A 19,409-nucleotide genomic window follows, 5' to 3' on the forward strand; every position below is an offset into this window, starting at 1 on the left:
CTGAGTGCCTTTAAAAGAGAGGACTTGTCTGTTACTGCGCTTCCCTCCGGAGGGTAACAACCAGCTTAACTGGTCACAGAGGCCTCTCTTGCTGTTGGTGTCTCACCGCAGGGTCCTACGGCCCTCCTTGTAGGCACAGGAGCAGGAAGGGGCTCTACAGCAGGGCCAGCCTGGGTTTACTTAACAAAGTCTCCAGTTAGCAATTATTATATGTGTTTTCATTATCCTTACCCTATTAGGAGAAGCCCCAGAAGGTCGTTTTTCTGGGTTGTGTTCATTCCCACAGGGAAAGGAGCGGCTGCTCCGTAGTGGCACAAAGGAGAGCACAGACGGGGCCTCGGCACTTGTTTGCGTGTGTGTTTATGGGCCACCTGTGCCACCTGGGGCCAGTGAATCTTCTGATCTGAGCCTCGTCTGTGAATGGAGATGAGGAGACCTCCCTTGTGGGGCTGTTATGGGATCAGAGTGAATGCATGTCAAACACACATTCCACAAACAGGAGAAAAGCACCCCAGGACTCAGTGACAAAACTCTCTCAATACACTGCCTTCCAGACGATGCCTCGCGAGTGAAGCTGTCCAACGTGGATGATGACCCATGCTCTGACTACATCAACGCCAGCTACATCCCTGTAAGTGAACCGCCGGGCCCTGGGCCTGGACGAAGCTCTGCGGGGGGCTGCACTGCAGACGCCTCTCCTCCGCGTGCTCCCACTGTTCTCAGGTCTGGAAACATACGGGTTTTAGAAGACCATGTCTGATGGCCATGAAATGCAGGGAGTCTAGTTCCCTCGTTGCTAAGGCCCAGTTTTCACAATGGCTGTAGTCACACAAGATTATAATGACCCCAGGAGGCATCTCAAAGGTTTTCTCCCCAGAGAGATTAGAGCTCCCTGAGGAAGCTGGGCCTCCGCTGCTGAGGCTGCCCAGCTAGGGAAGCTGGTTCAGAGTTTTTGGTATTTTTGAAAACCACAGACACAGCTCAAGGTTGTGTCAAATCTTTGGGCTCGGATTCTGGCTAGCATCTGGCCAGCTTCCTGCAGTACCCCACGGCAGAAAAGCTTTCAGGTCAGACAGACCCAGGGTTGATCCCCGTCTCTGCCCCTTGCTGACTCTCTGACCTTTCGCAAGTTGTCACCTCTTCGGGCCTCCATTTCCTTTTCCAAAAAGGGAGGATAATATATTTACCTCAGATGATCCTCGAGCCACTCAATGAGCACTCTAGCTAAGTGCTGACTGTGAGTCAGACACTGAGCTGTTACTGGGATAGGATCAGCTGGAATCCTGACCCCCCAGGAACCCTCAGCAGGTTGGGGCATCAGGAAACGATGGGGCGATGCCTCGGGGAACAGGCCGGAGCCTGTGCTGCTCCAACGTTAACACACCTGCACACCGCCTGTGTTAACACACCTGCACACCGCCTGTGTTAACACACCTGCACACCGCATGTGTTAACACACCTGCACACCGCCTGTGTTAACACACCTGCACACCGCCTGTGTTAACACACCTGCACACCGCCTGTGTTAACACACCTGCACACCGCCTGTGTTAACACACCTGCACACCGCCTGTGTTAACACACCTGCACACCGCCTGTGTTAACACACCTGCACACCGCCTGTGTTAACACACCTGCACACCGCATGTGTAGAGATGCTGCTTCAGCAGGGCTGGGTGGGACCTGGGACTCTGCATTTCTGACAAGCTCCCATGTGATCACTGGTCTGAGGACCACGCTCTGAGTCACAAGAGGCTAGAGGCTGCACGGGAGCTTCTGGGAGGAGAACACCACCCAGCAGAGAACAAGATAAAGGAAGAGCAGGCAGCAGGCTGAGACTTGGAGGACAAATAAGCGTTGGCCAGATGACAGGCAGTGTTGGGGGGGCGGGGCGGGGGGTGGCAGAAGTGACACAAGGTAGAGGCCCTAAGGAGAGAAGGAGCTTCCACGAGGAGCTGCAAGTAATTCCGTACTGCTGGAGTGCAGAATGAGGGGGTGGGCAGACCCAGCCCAGAGTCATGGCCGAGACGAAAGCAGGTGTGTGACCCACGGCACGTTCTTTGGTGGATGCTCGATGGACAGTGGTTTCTCTTCCCTGACGTGGCCCTTGCCTGGTGTCCTGCCAACATTAACCTAATGTCAGTTATCCAAACTGACGAAAACTCTTCTACGTCAGATAGGGAAAGAGCCTGATCAGTTTAGTCCTCAGTCCACACACACACACACACGCACACACGCGCACACAACTGAGGGTGAAGTGTTTTCTGCATTACTGCCCTTAGAATAGACCGGCCTGAGAACAGGGAGTTTGGCTCTTAACACAATTGGGTGTTCCGGCCTTTGTCCTTCCTGCTCCCAGGCCTGACACCGTCAGTATCTTTCCCTGAGGTCAGGGCCTGGCGAACCATCTAATCTGCAGAGCCAGCCCTTTGTTCACCTTCTGAGAGGCCCATTGTTCTGACTCCATGCTGTCAATTCGTCGCAGGGAAACAGCTTCAGGAGAGAATACATCGCTACTCAGGGCCCTCTTCCTGGCACCAAGGACGACTTCTGGAAAATGGCGTGGGAACAGAACGTCCACAACATCGTCATGGTGACCCAGTGTGTGGAGAAAGGCCGGGTGAGTGCATGGTCTCCCTGACTTCCCGCCGTGCTTTCCGCCGCCCGGAGGGAGCGCTGCCCCGTCAGCAAAAGCCAACCCCCACAAAAGCCCCGTGGGCATCACACGAAAACATCGCTGTGAATTAAGCCACTTGTGTATAAGTACGGGCTCTGAGAGGTGACACCGATTCTGACTCTGGTCTGACGTTTCAGTCAAAGGTGTTTCCGTGTGAGGACTGGGGTTATCAGACAAGCCCAGGACACAGAAGGATTAACTGGCACCTGTCTGCTCCATCCTTCAGTGAGAGAGCCACCTTGCCAGAGTCATTGGCTCAGCCCTGCTCTTAGGAAAGCAGGAGAAGTGACCAGCAGACACAAAGTGAAATAGTTATCTGGACAAATTAAGCAAACCTCTTGTAATACACTTATCATCCTTTATTTTATGTGGTTCCTTTGAGGACTAAAAGAGAGATTGTGTGTCAAGTGCCCAGTATCTGTAGTCAGTCAATCTGTGTTCACAATCCTCTTTCTCGTCTCACTGCCTGTAAATGTGAGCTTAGCTAAATGGTCTGACTTCTCCAAGACCACTTGGCATGTGGCACTTGGTCCAGGTTAGGGCGGTGGTGTCGAATATGAACCAAACAGGGCCAGGAGGACAATGCCTCCCTCTGCCCAGCTCCATCTTTCTTCAGAAAGAGCCCTTGTAGGACATGGTTTATCTGCTAGTGGAACTGAAATGCTGAGGAAGTCAACCACAGAACTCAAGCCACGGAACATTGTGCCTGGAAGGTCAATGGATCCACGTGCACTGCCTCTCCTTCACTGGCAGCAGCAGCCCAGCTTGAGCACTGGGCAGGAGCAGGTCAACGCAAAGCAGATGGTCAGCTGGCTGCAGCAGCTGATCCTGGATTCCCACTCAGGAAGACGTTTCGAGGAGGGAATGTCCAGGTCCACAGAGGGGTCATGTTTCCGGACTCGCTCTTTGTCTGTCTTCCTCTAGGTAAAGTGTGACCATTACTGGCCAGCGGACCAGGATTCCCTCTACTACGGGGACCTCATCCTGCAGATGCTCTCGGAGTCTGTGCTGCCCGAGTGGACCATCCGGGAGTTCAGGATATGCAGCGTACGTTCATTTGACTTCATGTAATAACGCAGCTTGAGTCCCGCCTGGACGGCCGTCACATTGAAGGTCTGCCCGGGGCCGTTCCTCTGATTCTCCTCTCTGCTCCTACAGGAGGAACAGCTCGATACACACAGACTCATCCGCCACTTTCACTACACGGTGTGGCCAGACCACGGGGTTCCGGAGACCACGCAGTCCCTGATCCAGTTTGTGAGAACCGTCAGAGACTACATCAACAGAACCCCCGGGGCCGGGCCCGCCGTGGTGCACTGCAGGTACTCAGGGCCTGGGACCCGAGAAATGGCAGCTGGGAGTCTGACCAGAGGCCTGAGCAGGGGAGCTGGAGGGTGCAGGGTTTGTGCCGACCGGCCTGCCTCGCCCCAAAGATGTGACTACATCCTTCTCCCTCTCCTCACAGCCTCACTGCTTCCCGCTGACTCTCCTTCCCACCTTCCCTTCTCCTTCGCCCCTCACCCTCCCTCTCCAGCCTTCTCTCTCCCTCTGGCTCTTTTTCCTACTGTACAAATGCCAAGTCCATACGTGACTTCCAGGCCACCCATCATTGGGCCCACCTGCACCCCCAGTCCAGCTTCCCAGAAACCCCCCTCCCACCCCAGTGGGGAAGGAGGCTGCACACGCTGGTTCTCGCCTCCTGCTCTCTCTCCCCTCCAGCTGTCTACCCTAACCATCCTTCAGGACCCCTGCTCCAGACCTCCCTCCAGGTCGAGCGGCACTTGCCACCCACAGCACCAACTCTGCTCTTAAATTCCAGCTCTCTTGACTTCTCTTTGCTTCAGACGGTATGTCCATAAAACCAACCTAACATACAGTCTCTCTTTCTCTCTCTCTCTGGGGAGCCTGGGGTTTAGCTAACTAATGTTTGCAGCAATGCTTTGCTAGCCCTGACGGGCATTCATAAATGAGGGGTGAGAGAAATGTCAGATGCGCTCGCTCTCTCCCAGTCCGCTCTGTTCCCGGGGGACCTGCTTCTATGTGTTTTTGGAACCTGGTGCTTCTAACAGGAACGGGAGGCACTCAGGAGCTTCCTGCTTTCTGAAGAATGGCAGGCGTTTTCACCCAGGACCGCTGGAGAACGGTTCTTCTTTTCCTTGTAAATATGTGCATCAGAAATCCCCAGGTTGTACAATCACTTTTGGGAGCAATTTGGAAATCCTTCCTGACACTGAAGGTGTTCACACCCTACGATCCAGCAGTTCTGCCCCTAAATATCAACCCTGGAGAAATCTGCACACACGTGCACAATGATGTTCACTGCAGCACAATTTTAATAGAGAAAAACTAAAAATGATCCCATTGTCTACCAGTAGGGTGTGGATCGTGGTGGTTTGTGAACTCTGTAGAGTAGTTAAAGTTAGATCTACATGTAACAGCATGGGAAAATCTCAAAACATAATATTGAGCAGAAAAGTTGGCAGAAGGATACATGAAACATGTCACCATTTTAGTAAATTTTTGACACATAAAATGAATATATTTTTTATGGATTCACATGTGTGTAGGAAAAGTATAAAAACATACACAGAAATGATGCACACCTAGTGCAGGGTGGTCCTCCCTGGGAGGCGGGGGTTGAGGAAAGAGAGGGCAAGCTGGGTCTCCAGGTGATACTGCTCTGAGAGAGCACAAGGAGAGAAAGAAGTCCTACATTCTCCGGTAACTTGGAGGGAAAGGAAAGATCGTGCTTGAGTCTTGAAAGCCCAGTTTAATAAAGAAGCTGCGTCTTCCTTCGATGTGTTTTCCAGTGCTGGTGTGGGCAGGACCGGAACCTTCATCGCCTTGGACCGAATCCTCCAGCAGTTAGACTCCAAGGACTCCGTGGACATTTATGGAGCTGTGCACGACCTAAGACTTCACAGGGTGCACATGGTCCAGACCGAGGTAAGAGTCACAGGCTGAAGGACACAGACGGTCTCCCTGCCCCCGCCTTCTCCTCCCCGCAAAATGCCCAGGGCTTTAATCCGACAAGTAGAAATAACCAGGGCTCATTAGGGAGAGAAAGAGAACTGAATATACATGCTTTCTAGGAATCGTTACTTTAAAACAGTCTCAGTGACCTTGAGGACGATGGGTACCCTCATCTTTACTGAGCTGGTGGCCCATCTTCCTCAGGTGGATAGGAAGAAAGATAGACTTTTTTAATCAATGCATACACGTGGGAAAAGGGCCAGACCAGTCCACCTTGAAGGTGGTTTTCAGACCGGCTGGTGAGTGAGCACGAGAACTTCAATCAGCAGAGAGGAAACGGAGTCCCACCTCCTCCTCCAGCCGCCCTAGCTGTAACCCCGTCTCTGGAGACACTGAGGGTGTGTATGTTGGTTGTGAAGGACAAATGCTTCCATTTGTACCGTCCTTTGACATTTGCAGGGCATTTTTGAACATGTTGTCTCATTAAATTTTCACAATAACCAGATACGAGAGGTTTCCTATTTCCAGGCTAGAAAACTGAGGTTCGGGGGCTAAAGGGCTTTGCAGGCTGAGAAGAGGCCAAGCTGGGACTTGACCCCTGCTCTAGAGAGTCCCAGCCCTCAGGACCACAGCCCCAGGGTCAGGTCAGTGCCCCACAAACCACGCCTGTCACCCCTGCATCACTGCCTCCCAAGCCCGAGTTCTCTCGCCCTGGTGTTGCCCAAGTGACTCTGCAGAATCCTCCATGAGAAAGAAAAGGTTCCCGTGGTCACCAGGTGAATGGTTGTCCTACCCCTCTCCCTCCTGCAGTCAGAGGACACACGACACCTTCAGGGGAGTGCCCCACAAATGGGGCGTCCCCTGAGCTCTGCTGAACCCCCCATTCCCAACACCACATGACCCGTGAACTCTCTTCTTGGGCAGCACATGTTAACACCTGCAGAACTCGTGTTCTGTGACACGGCTGGGAGAACACTGGTGTCACGGCCACACCAGGATCCTCTGCCACTGCCTTGTCCTGGGCCAGGAGTACTTCCATTATAACAATCCTTGCACCACATGTTGAATATTTTATTATGGAATTTTAAAAATTACATAAAACTTGGAAAATAGTACGTATTATGAACGTCCACCTACTCAAACTCCAGCTTCTACGATAATCAGCATTCTGGTTCTTCTTCCATCGACACCCACAAGTGCGGTTCCCCTGCCCCACGACCTCATTGGAATATTTAAAGTAAACCCTATTATCACACCATTTCATCCTGAAATACTGTGGATATATGTATTTTACAGATAAGGACTCTTTAAAATAATGACCACAATGCCATTGACACACCTAACAATTTTAACCATAATTCCTTAATATCATCTAATATCCAGTCAGTGTTTAAATATCCCTAATTATCTCAAAAATTACTTTTTATACGTGCCTTGCATCAGAACCCAAAGTTCACACATTGCATTTGGTTGAGTGTCTTTCACGTCTCTTTTAATCTAATTCCGTTTGTTTTTGTGACACTGATTTGTTAAAGAAACCAGTGTGTTTTGTCCGTTGATTTCCCACATTCAGGATGTGGCTGATGCTTGTTGTCGGGGGTGATGTCTTCCTCGATGCCCCATGGTTTTTGTTGGCAGCCCTTAGATCGCGAGGCTCAATTAAGTTCAGGTTCTTGGTTAGCCCCACGGTGCTTGTCAGTGGTGCTGAGTGCTTCCTAGTGGTGCTGAGTGCTTCTCGGTGGTGCTGAGTGCTTCCTAGTGGTGCTGAGTGCTTCCTGTGGTGCTGAGTGCTTCCTGGTGGTGCAGAGTGCTTCTCAGTGGTGCTGAGTGCTTCCCAGTGGTGCTGAGTGCTTCCTACTAGTGCTGAGTGCTTCCTGTGGTGCTGAGTGCTTCCTAGTGGTGCTGAGTGCTTCTCGGTGGTGCTGAGTGCTTCTCGGTGGTGCTGAGTGCTTCCTAGTGGTGCTGAGTGCTTCCTGTGGCATCACTTCCTGTCAGGTCTCTCAGTGCTGATGACGTCGACGGTGACCGTCACTGCAGCATTCCCCTCGGCCCTCACTCACGGCCTGGGCAGATGGCTGCGTAGCTCTGCGCTTCATTAAGGGTTGCGGCGTTATTACCTCACACCGCATCATGACTGCTGTCCTTCAGCTTTCTCCTCCAGACCACGAGTTCCCGGGGTGGGGGACACTCGTCCTTCTCTCTGTCCCCACATCATCTTACCTGCTAAATGAATGAGCAGATAGCCTACAATTATGTTGCTAAAAAGTCAGCATCAGTGTATCCTTGTTAGTTTATTGTCACTTCCACAAACTCAAATGGTACTTAACTTGTAATTTTAGGAAGAGGAGGTGATAACCTTTGAAGTAGTCTGGAGGTGCGTGCGAGTGTGTGAGTGTGCGTGTGCGCGCGTGTGCGTGTGTGCGTGCGTGTGTGTGTGCGTGTGTTCAGGCTCCCTGCTGACTGTCAGGGCTTCCCGGGCCGTGAAGCACTCCTGTACACCGCCCGGGACTCTGGAGAGACACGTGGGGAAGAGCCGGGGCTCTCTGCTGTGACTGTCACTGGCCGCCTTCCGGGCGTGGTAATTGCATGTGCCGACCTCCCCTTCCTCTGCGCGGATGTAGCTCCTCCTTCTTCCCTGGCCCCTCTGGAGATTCCATGGCTCTTGTTCCTCAGCGTTTTCCTGTTTCCGTTCCCCAAGGCTCTGCTCTTCTCTCTCTCCATCTTCCTTCCCTGGGACATCCTCCACCCCCATGGCTTCAGATACCTTGTGCATCCATCCTCCCCTACGTCCCTGCCTTCCAGACGCCTCCACCTGGAGGCCTGCAGGCACCTCACACTCAGGAAACTTAAAGCCGAACTCACGTCTGTCCTTCCACAAACGCTGCTGCTGCTCTTGCTGCTTCCGGCCCCCGGGGACACGCTGCCGCCCCTCTTGCCCTGCCCCTTCCTGCCCGAGCGGGGGTCTGACTTCTGTTGCTACAGCCCCCACGTCCAGCAGTCACTGAGTCCTGTCTGTTCTCCCACCTTCTGCTCTGTTATTCTCTCCGCCACTGCCCTTGCTGCTTAAAAATCTCCACGGCTTTGAAATGAAGTTCCGACTCTCTCCTTGCTCATGAGCCTCTTAGTAACCTGGCCCCAGCTTACATCTGCAGTGTCCTGTCACAACCCTGCCCACCCCCGTTGTCTTAGGTCTGACAAAACGAAGGAGAGTCCCCTTCCTGAGCCGGAATCTGCTTTGACTCTTTTGATCCTGATGAAATAAAACTGCAGTGAGATAGAAACTTTCTCCTTTTTTTCTCTATCAAACGAAATCCCAAACAACATCCAGATATCATCTGTCTTGCTTTAAGGCTCTGCCAAAGGTGGGCTCCTTCTGCAGTCTCAGGAGCCCTGGCCCCAGCTGGCATGGCCCACTTGGTACTGGGAGTGAGAGCAGAGGGGCGTGAGTCACCACTGGGCCCCGTAGGCGACTGTTCCAGCAAAGATAGAAGGACATCTGACCCCTTGTATTACTCTTCTGGGTCCACTGGGATGGCCAGCCTCAACTTTATCCCACCTCACTTGGGATACGAAGGGTCGCAGGTCGTCACAAGTTTTGATAAATGTATCGAAAAGGAAGGGTTTCTAAGCGAAGAGGCGTCGGACAGGGGAGTTTCCAGTGTGTCCTCCTCCTTTTCGCTGCCTCGTGAGAAGGAAACAGCGGGATGTTGTAGGACTAAGGATCTCAGCGCCCATTTGGGAGCTGTCCTGGGGGTTCCCCATGACCCACGCATCCTACATTGTAGCTACACTAGACAGCTCAGTTTCCAGAATACACGTGCGCTTCAGGTCATACACATCATTTGGAATGTCCCGCTTCTTTGTTCAAATTCTTACAAATGTCACCTTTTCTCTGGAGTTGATACTTTCCTCCCCAAAAGTGAACCTGATGGCTTCTTCTTATGTGAAGCTTTGTACACAGTTCTATCCTGTGATTGTCACCTTATAGGTATTTGTTCCCATATCTGCTGTGCACTCAGGGACCTTGAAAGGCCATAAGTAGAATCCAGGAAATATTACCTAATACTCCAACTATTGGTGAAATTGAATGGAACTGAGGCTTCACCAGTTAGCTGAACAGAGCAAAAAATGATCTTTTATGATCCGAAGTTCCTATATTAGACTTTGTCTACTTGTCATTAAGAATAAAATGGGAAGCTCGTTAACAATATGAAGGTTTTAGTAGTAATCATTTTCAAAGGGACATTCTGTTGGGAAAAGAATAATTTATATTAAGACAAGGCAAATCAATGAATATTAACGTTTCAAAACCCATGGTGGATTGTTGTTGGAGAATTTATTAATGAGGCACAGCACAGAGCTCACTCACAGCTGAACCTTAAGGTCCCACAGTACCCTGACATCCCAGAACCGAAAACATGGATTACGCTTTGGATGAGAGGACACAGGGAAGCGTCAGTGCATAGTCTGGTGGCTGGTTCTCAGGATGGGGAGAAGCGACTGCCCAACCAACAACCGTTTGCAGAACAGCACCCTCCTCGGATCTTCAAGGTCGAGGTGTCAAAAAACACTCGTACAAGTGACCCCAGATTGAGAGCAGAAATAGGGAGAACAGTTATTAAGATTAATGCAGGCCTCACTTATTATGGATTTGTTTCTTTGAAATGTCCTAATCTAATGATTATACCAGACCCACACTATGAAGTCCCATGAGTCGATGACCAGGCTGGCTTCCAGTCAGGGGCAATGCCACGTGCCAACTCATGACAATAAATACTTGCCCACTTGTAAAGATCGTCTGTGAGGAAGATCTCATAGTCTCTCTTTGATTCTCAAACCTTTAAAATATTCTGAAGCTGACCACACTCATCACCGTAATCACAGTGTCCAGGAAAGGTTTCAGCATCCATCTAACTGACAGCAACCCAGAGTCTTATACCCTCTGACGGTCAAAGGATGTTAGCTGTGGAAGAGCCTTGGCCTTTTCGTTTTATAGACGGGGAGACAGATCCGAGGACCCTGTGATTCCGACCCAGTGGCTGGAGGCAGACTGAGAGCCCGAGGTCCCTGGTGTGGCGTGTGCTCTCCCCCAGCCTCTCCCCTGGGCTCTGGGCAGTTGCTGTGTGACTGAGGGGTCCCCAGGCCGAGCACCGCGATTACGAGAACATGCGTTCCCGCCTTAGACTCCTCAGCTGGTAGGAAGGAAGGGGCCTTGGCTGCCTGTGGCTGAGCATCTGTTGTCAGTGGAAGTCTTTGTGGTGACTTTTTCGTCACCAAAACACTGACTCTTCTGTTTTGTTTCTATTTTGAAAGCAGTTAGCTCCCAGGTAGCTGACAGGTGAGTCTGTCCTCACGTGTAACCCCCTGTCGTTCTCTGTGGTCAGCCAACACCTCTGAGCTTCCTCCATGAGCCAGACTCAGAGGCTGAGAGAACCAAGGTGGACAAGACCCTGGCTTTGCTCTAAAAGTGCTGACCATCCAGTGGGGTCCAGTACACACCTCCTTTTTCTCACTACACTGCCGGAAGAAAGGAAACACAACAACAGGGTGTGCCATGAAATGATTTTCTCATTCAGTAAAGCAGTGAAATTAGGATGCATCTAAGAAAACTGGTGAGGTGAGAAGAACATGAAGTTCGAGGTCACACACCCAGGATCAAATCCTGGGGTCCCAGGTCTTAGCTTTGTGACCTTGGAAGTTACTGAACTTCTCTGAGTCTTTGTTTATACAGATGATTATACCTACTTCATGAGGTTGTCAGAATAATCAAATGAGACAATTTATGTAACATGCATAGCACAGTGTTTGGCATTCATTCATCTATCTAATAAATATTCGTGGAGGACCTTCCATGTGCCAGACAGAGTTGTAGGCACTCAGAGAACATACTCTGTAAATATGCCCTCACGTAAAGAATGAAGAAACACCTCCTTTCTGCCGGTCACCATCACTCTCTTCTCAGTGATCACAGAGAGCACGCACTCTTCTACGTCCTAGAGACCATTCGTGAGTGGTGATCCAGGAATTTGCTGACCACACGAATCCCATCTCTGTTGATGTCTGTGGGAGTCCCTCAGCTTTCTGATGTTGAGAACCTGCCTTCCTCTGACACGGTCTCTGCTCTTTCAGTGTCAGTACGTCTACCTGCACCAGTGTGTGAGGGACGTCCTCAGGGCAAGGCGGCTGCGGAGCGAGCAGGAGAACCCCTTGTTCCCCATCTATGAGAACGTGAACCCGGAGCACCTCAGAGGTAGGAGCTTGCTCACTGACCTGCACGTCCATCCGCCAAGATGCGGTGGGTCTGGAAACCATTCCAGCATGCACCACCATCTCCCCTTCTTCCCAAAGGCTCAAGGGAAGGCCTCACGAGGGGCAGCAGGGGGGAAGCAGAGACTGGGAGGGACTCCCACAACGGGCACTGAGCCAGCCTGGCCTAGGACGCCTTCTCGTGAGGACTCTGCTTAACATTCCTTTTCTGAGCCCTTCCTGGGAGAGTGGTTTGAAATCATAGCTGGGAGCTTCAGTTATAAAATCCCTTTGGAGGAGAACTTGGCCATATGTATCGAGGTCCTTGATATGTTCCTGTCTTGTCAGCCAGTATTTCCACTACCACCCCAAGTACTGGGACAGCTTTTCATAGTTAACAGTTTGAGTGGGAAAACCTAAATGTTTAACAGTAGAGGACTGAGTACACCATGCTGCATGCACTGAGTAGAATACGATGCAGTCATGAAGAATGATATTTTTGAGGAAATTATAATAATATGGATATGCTTATAAATAAGAAAAGCAGAATGCAAAATGAACAAAAAAAATACGTGGGGGAAAAGAAAGACTAGAAACATATATGCCACAATAATAAAACGAATTTCTCTGAGCAATAAAATGATAATTTTTCTTCCATGTTATGTATTTTCTAAATTTTCTAGAACAAGCATGTAGCACTTTTTAAATGAAATATTCAGTAGAAAAAACGTATAAACTTTATAAGGCACTGCTTTGATCAGACAGTAATTACTTGACTTGAGGGGTCCACACGCCTTTCCTACTCTGGACCATCACTAAGACCTAACTTATCACGCAGGCTAATTGCACATTTGAAGTTACATTGTATTAGTTATTTATTCCGCCTAACAAATTACCCCAAAACTTAGCAGCTTAGCTCAACGTTTATTATCTCGCAGTGTCTGTAGATCAGGAATTCGGGCTGAGTGGCTCTGGCCCAGGGTCTTTCAGGAGGTTGCAGTCAAGACCCTGGCCAGGGCTGCAGTCACCTGAAGGCTGAGGGGGCTGGGGATCCACTCAAGACAGCACCCTCGCACAGCTGTCGGCAGAGGTCTCAGGCCCTCGCCACGTGGGCATATAGATCAGATCACTTTTTTCTGACAAACATTATTTCAGAGCTATTTTATGTCCATTTCTGAATGATCTTCAATTTTATTTAGTTCTCTGCACCCTCTGTACCCACCCACCAGCCAGTATGCTGAATAGTTAATAATCTGTAAAGCACAAACACATGTGAGAGCTGCTATTTAAAGGAGTCCTGTGTAAATCAGACAATCCTTTTGTATTGTAAATAATTACCCCCTAATTTATCTGTATAGTAAATTAAGGTTTTTGCATGTCAGATTCTTTAAGAAGCTCTAAGAAGGAGGGGGTTCTGGGGGATCTTGGAGTTTCCTTTGTCTTGTTTTGAAATGTTTGAGAGTCTCTTTTTAGAGTAATCTTGGTGTTCCTGAAAGAAGCTAACTGTGGTGTGGTTAGCTTCAAGCATCTGAAAGTTAGGATTCAGGTCCTGGCTCTGGAACTAACTAGCATTATCCAGCTGTGTGACCCTGAGTGAGTTACTCTGCCTCTCTGGGCCTGTGGGCTCATCTGTAAAACCAGGGGGATGGACAGAATCCCTAGTCCCTTCCAGTTCTCATAATCTGTGGTTCTGACGGAATGACCTGGCCCCACAGGGACGGCCTCATCCTGAACCACATTGAGCTTTGGTCGTTTCTGCTAGTCTTTTCCATTTGTGATTTTCATAAACAGAACAAACAACTGTGACACATCCTGCTACAATCTCTAATCACCGTGTCCTTCCTTCCAGACGCGGGCTACTCAAGGCATTGAGAATGTGTCTGAAGATCTCCTGGATAAAAACTATTCACTGTGTGACTTTCTTACAGACTTGCTTCATGCCCTACAGAGGTGCCAGCTATTTCTGTTGATACTATGTATAATTTATTAATCTGGAGAATGCCAAAGAATTTATGTAATTTAAAGGTAACAGAGATTATTGTACATAGTTGTATTTTGTAGTTTCTTCTGTAAATATGTATTTTTCACAATGTTTGATGTTAATCTTTATATGATGCTATTTTTCCACACTGACGTGTTCATGGGCTGTTCAGCATAAACTGGCTGGCCTGTGTGACGGGAGTGCTGGTGACGTGTGTGGAGGTAGCTGCAGAGGGCCCCTGGGGCCACGGTTTGTACCTGTCGTGAAACTTATTGGGCAGGAGGAAGGGCCAGGCGGAAGGCACTTGGGACAGCCGGCCGTGCTGCCCTGCTGCCCTGCGGATCCTGGCATCCAAAGCTGACCCAGATGCTACTGGGCAAATATAACAGTCAAAAAAGGACTGAGGGGAAGCGGGTAAGCAGCCCCAGAGCTGAAGAAGGTGGTTGTGCCTCAACCAGTTAGTCTCTCCCCTTTCTGCTGCCAGAGGCTCGAGCCGCCCTGGTCAGCTCGGGGCCATGTAACCTGCTGTGGAGTCCTGGCTGCAGGGTTGAGGTTCTGATGGAGAAGGGTCCAAACCCGAGTGATGAACTCCTTGTCTCAAGAGGGGAGCGGCCTGGACCCTGACTGGAAGCATCGTCCACATGCAGAGCCCCACCCACAGTGACGAGATGTTTCGCTGCCTTCGGAGTGTGTCGTGTGAACTTGCCTGCCCTGCCACAGTGACAGTGCCGGTCAAGGTGCACACACTCGCCTCTGTCTGATTGCTTGTGGGCTGCGTTCCCAGAAAAGTCGAAATTAGGCCAATCGTACTTGGTTTTCCCATGAAAAAAAGATGGTGGTGGCAGATTAAACTCCTGATCAGAGGACCAAATGTCAACATCGTCACAGAAACATCTACAAACATCATATCTAGTTCATTGAAAAACCAAACAATGAAGACGAAAACTCAGAGGTGCTTAGTATAAAATTCTCCAAAAAACTTTTTTAGTAAATCATCGAGGTCAAATATCAAGTAGTCCCTTAAGCTGCATTTAGTAGAAAAGTCACCACGTCCTACCAGGTTTATGTCCAGTCTCTGTGCTGTTTTGACTACAACAGATTTCAGAGTCGGAACGTGGTCACTGCCCTCCTCCAGGTCTGGCTCGAAGTCTTCCTGGGGAACATCTGAAAGGCGTCTGTACAGAACCCTCATGGCCACCTGAGAAATGAGCCAGGCATGTTTGCCTTCTTCTCACTACAAATTTCTCTGTGATAAACTTAAGAATTAGGGATCAAGCTTGCTGATCTCACAGCTTCATTTGCAGATAGAGTACATTTCTTTTCAAAGTATATATTTCTGCTGCATACATAAAGTCTCATAAGTAATATAGTGAGTGTAATTGGCATAGTAATTGAAAAGCGTTAAATATATCTAAAGTAGTTCATTATAGTTGTGTAAGTCTCCACCCAAACCGGAAAAATTTCCAGAGCTATTTGAAGTTTATAAAAACAGAAGGACTTTGTAGGAATGACTGTGGAGAGTGATAAAAGGAATCCTGGGTGTCCCAGGTTTATGGTGCTCAACGCCCCTGTGAAACGACTGTCGGGCTCGGATCCTGTCTCAGGGAACGAGGTGGGTCTTCCAGATTTGGAAAGGAACAACACATCTGTAAGGGTGGCAGACATGCCCCCAGGGAGAAAAGAGAGGTCAGAGACTGAGGAGATGTGGTGTCCACTAGGAAGAACTTTCCTGCATTAGAAAGAAAAAGCAAGAGGAAAACCAAACAGAATTGCAAACTAATGCTGCTCAGCACAAAGCACATTAATCCACAGAAAGAGAAATTCACTTTTGGCTTTTCATTCATTCATTCAGAAAAGTTTTAGTAACACCTGCAACCTGCCAGGCCCTGTCCTGGAAACTCCACCTTTTTACTCAATCAAGAGAATGCATCACAATACTAAGCGAAGGTTGTTACTATTTTCAGTTAAGCTTGAAAGAGGGCCTCAGCGGGCAGTGAAATAACAGAGCGGCCCAGGGCAGTGCAGCCTTCCAACGATGCTGCTTCAGTACAAACCACTGATCTATAAGAGAGCAATTAATCGCACAAACCACAAATTAAAACCATAAAAAACCTACAACCTATAAGAGTAAATAGCGCTCACATACCCTGACGTACCTGGGGTGCTATCAGAGTTACGGAAATGGACTCGACAAGGGAAAACTGTTGTTATGTCCTTTTCGTCTAATCCAGGAAATACTTATTCCTACCCTCAACCTGTCTAATTTTAAATCTCCTTAGCAACAAATATTTCAGTATCTTCCCTCCCGCCACTGCCAAAGACTAAATACATAATCTAGTTTATATATTTATTAAATTTAGGAAGGAAAAAGAAAAGGTTTCCTTGACATTCACCTCAATTGGATGTATTTTAATTTAATTCCATCATGCCTGATGTCTTGGTAAACACTCCGTCTCCCATCAAGGTGGGCATCCTGTCTGTCCACTGTGCCATACGCTTTAATCACCGAGTCTTCAAAATGCTTTTGAGCTATCAAATCTTGCGAGAGTCCTGTCTTGCATCTTAATAATTATTTATCCAAGTTCTTTATAATTACCTCCTTTAATCTCTACCCATTAAATCAATTTCATGTTATCATTCTGTTCTCTGGACACCAGCCAATTTTTCAGCTCCTGAGTCAGATTTTTCAAAGGCTGGTCTCCCTGTCCGGCCTGCATGTATTTGACCTAAGTCATCCACTGTCTCTTAACACTTCTGAGTCTCTCTTTCTCGCTGCTTGTCCCCTTCTCCCTTTTGAATACGTTTGTTTTCCCAGTCAAACGTGATTTTACTTTCCGGTCATCTCATCTCCTTATTCCCATTGGTATCACATAGTCTTCAGGCTCCACGTTATAGGAGAAATGACCATGATTTCCTTTTAAATACTAAAACGGCACAGCACACAGACATTATGGGGACAGTTTTATTTGGGAAGGTCTTTAATTAATTTTGCTATTACCTCTTGGATCAAAGCCCAAAATGACATGTGAAAATAACATGAAACCACTAAGCAGATGTCCAGAAAACAAAAATAGACTCCCATGTTGTACTTCTCACTCTGATTCTCTTCCTTAGTCTCAGGATCCAGCTGTTATATTAAACACTCTCTTTACCTTTTGCAAGAAAATCACCGGCCATATACTAAATTCCCATTTACCTAGCTTTTTTGGGTCTTTGATGTTGGGATCCTGAAGTCATCAACCCGCCAGATCTGCAAGATAGATCGAGGTAGCCTCTGAGCCCCAACTCCGGGGTGCCCGAGAGCTTTCGTTCACACACGTGGGCCTGGTGGAAACAAGAGGTAATCAGCTGCTTGTCTGAGGTGGCAGTGCAAGGACTTTCTGGGCTCCATTTCACCAAGGAAATGAAAGTAAGTGATGAGTCAAGACAGAGTGGCAGGAAGGAATGGCTGAGCCTCCCCTCGGTGGCTGTGAGCAAGCCCTCAACCCTCCCTCACCCTGAAGAGTTAGGGTGGAAATAGCCATGATCAGCCCACGTGACCTGTGAAGTTTCTGCGTATTTTTAACCTGAGATTTCAAATCTCATCAAGTGTTCAAAGGATGTTTCACCTGGAAGGAAAATCTGTAAACCATGGCTGCAGAAAGCAAGTGAAATGATGCAAAGAAGGGAAAATATTTGAAAAGCGGATCTAACCAGACGTCATTGGGAAGAGCAAACAGCATCCCTCCTGTGTGTCCAGACTGTTCTTTGAAAATGTCGTGTTTGTCTCAGGACGTACCATCCTTTGGGGTCCACTTCAACTACGACAGCCAGATGACTCAGCTGACTAAGCAGCTGAATTGACTCATTTAGTTTTGAGACTGACCAGCTGTTTGACTCAATTGACTGAGTTTGGAATTCCAAACACACTACTGTAGATTCTCCAGTAGATTCTCCTGTAGATGATGCCTTTGGAAATGTTTGGCCGTTTTAGTTAAAATGCAGGGTAACATTTGATGCAGCCATGATAATAGCAAAAATCTGTTCTGTTCTAAAAATGTTTCTAGCAATGGAAATATTTCTGCCTAAAGAATACTCTTGACTTGTAGGGAGGCTCCCTAGGAATAAATGCAGGCAACAAAAATAAGACATTTTATTTTTTAAAAGATTGTCTATATAGATACATTCACGAAATAAGGAAATTGTTGGTGAATGCTCCTAAAATAGAGGTTTATGTAATGGAAATAAAAGAGATCTATTAACAGATTTACCAAAGATTATTTTTATAACCTATATGCCAATGTATTTGATCTTATATAAGATACTGAAATAAGTTGTTCAAACTGTGAATAATATCAGACAAATGTAATGTATCCCTTCTAGAACATTCACAAGAAAGGTTAATTACGGCTGTTTTTTGCCTTAAGTAATTTCTTTGAAGTAATACTGTCTTCATCCTAAGAGCAAGCTTTCCGTTACCTTTGAGTGTTGTGTTTTAACAGCTGAGTAAGTAGACACGCGTCCCAACAAGAAAGGAGCACCGACAGCTGTGGCTTTAGGAGTCTGGAGCAGAGTTGGAGTGTGTCCCATCTGCAGCTGGTGGGAGAGTCCGAAGTGGCCTTTGTGAGATTTCCCAGCCTCAGCCATGCTGACAGCCGGGTGCGCCAATGTTCTCAACCTGAGGAGTCCTTGATCGCTGGTCTTCCACGCGGGACTCATTAGGCGTATAAATTCTGCAAGGACAACGACCAAGTCTTTATGAGTTTATTCTCTACTCCTATGTTGTAGAAAGTAGTGCTCATAGGCATTCAATGTACACTTTTTGAGTGGAAATGCATCTGACCCAATACTTTGGATGTTAGGTGGTCAGAGTCTAACACCTCCATTGTCCATGGAGGGTCATCTGGCTGTTCCTTGGTTAAGGTGAAGCTTAAATAAATAATGTAAAGAAATCCAGCAGCTGAACTTATTATGTTCTATAATAGAGCACTTTTATGATTTTAATATCATGTCTTCTTTCTCTGCAAATCTGGTTATTTAAAATGGCAGTAGATGATTCTATTTTTTCATACTATACACCTCCCCACAATATTGTTTTCTAACCAACTCTATTTGAACAAAGAACTTCATTGGTCTTTCTATTTAAATTATGTATTTGCTTAATATATTTCATACTTATAACCGTGGTCAGAAAATCCATATGATATCTTATGCACCTTCTCACCAGCACAGGAATAAAACTGCTGTTTGTTGAAGGAAGCGTCCTGTCTTCATTCACCTGTTTCTCATTTATCAAGGTCTATCATCCTTCTGCTCAAGAGAAAGGTCAGAAGTGACTGCTTTTAAATGAGAAAACTCTTCCAGGCCACTATCATGAAAAACATCGTTGTCGTAACCTTTATTCCTGTAGGTGCTGAGCTGGTCACCCAGGGCATTATGTCCATGTAATAGACTCCAGCTGAGTGTCCCCAGCTGAACCCTTGTCTCCGGCTCCTTAGTGCATCAGTAACCAAATGTCATCCGTCACCAGCAGCGCTGCTGTCTCCTCAGAGG

At 48.0% G+C, this 19,409-nt stretch overlaps 1 protein-coding gene across 2 annotated transcripts in view; it reads left to right on the forward strand.

Annotated features, from left to right (window-relative positions):
- The window catches only part of PTPRB (protein tyrosine phosphatase receptor type B), a 108,246-nt gene extending 89,163 nt beyond the window's left edge, over positions 1-19,083 (forward strand). For both annotated transcript variants that reach the window (XM_014786721.2, XM_087442024.1), the window contains 7 exons: positions 555-631; positions 2,486-2,620; positions 3,602-3,724; positions 3,836-3,999; positions 5,488-5,623; positions 11,780-11,900; positions 13,746-19,083. In XM_014786721.2, coding sequence (XP_014642207.1) covers positions 555-631; positions 2,486-2,620; positions 3,602-3,724; positions 3,836-3,999; positions 5,488-5,623; positions 11,780-11,900; positions 13,746-13,768 — 779 coding nt within the window. In that variant the 3' untranslated portion in view covers positions 13,769-19,083. The remainder of the gene's footprint in view (positions 1-554; positions 632-2,485; positions 2,621-3,601; positions 3,725-3,835; positions 4,000-5,487; positions 5,624-11,779; positions 11,901-13,745) is intronic.
- The last annotated feature ends 326 nt before the right edge of the window (positions 19,084-19,409 follow it).

The sequence above is a fragment of the Ceratotherium simum genome, chromosome 17, assembly GCF_057802395.1.
Source record: "Ceratotherium simum simum isolate JZ-2026a chromosome 17, ASM5780239v1, whole genome shotgun sequence".
Taxonomy (NCBI): domain Eukaryota; kingdom Metazoa; phylum Chordata; class Mammalia; order Perissodactyla; family Rhinocerotidae; genus Ceratotherium; species Ceratotherium simum.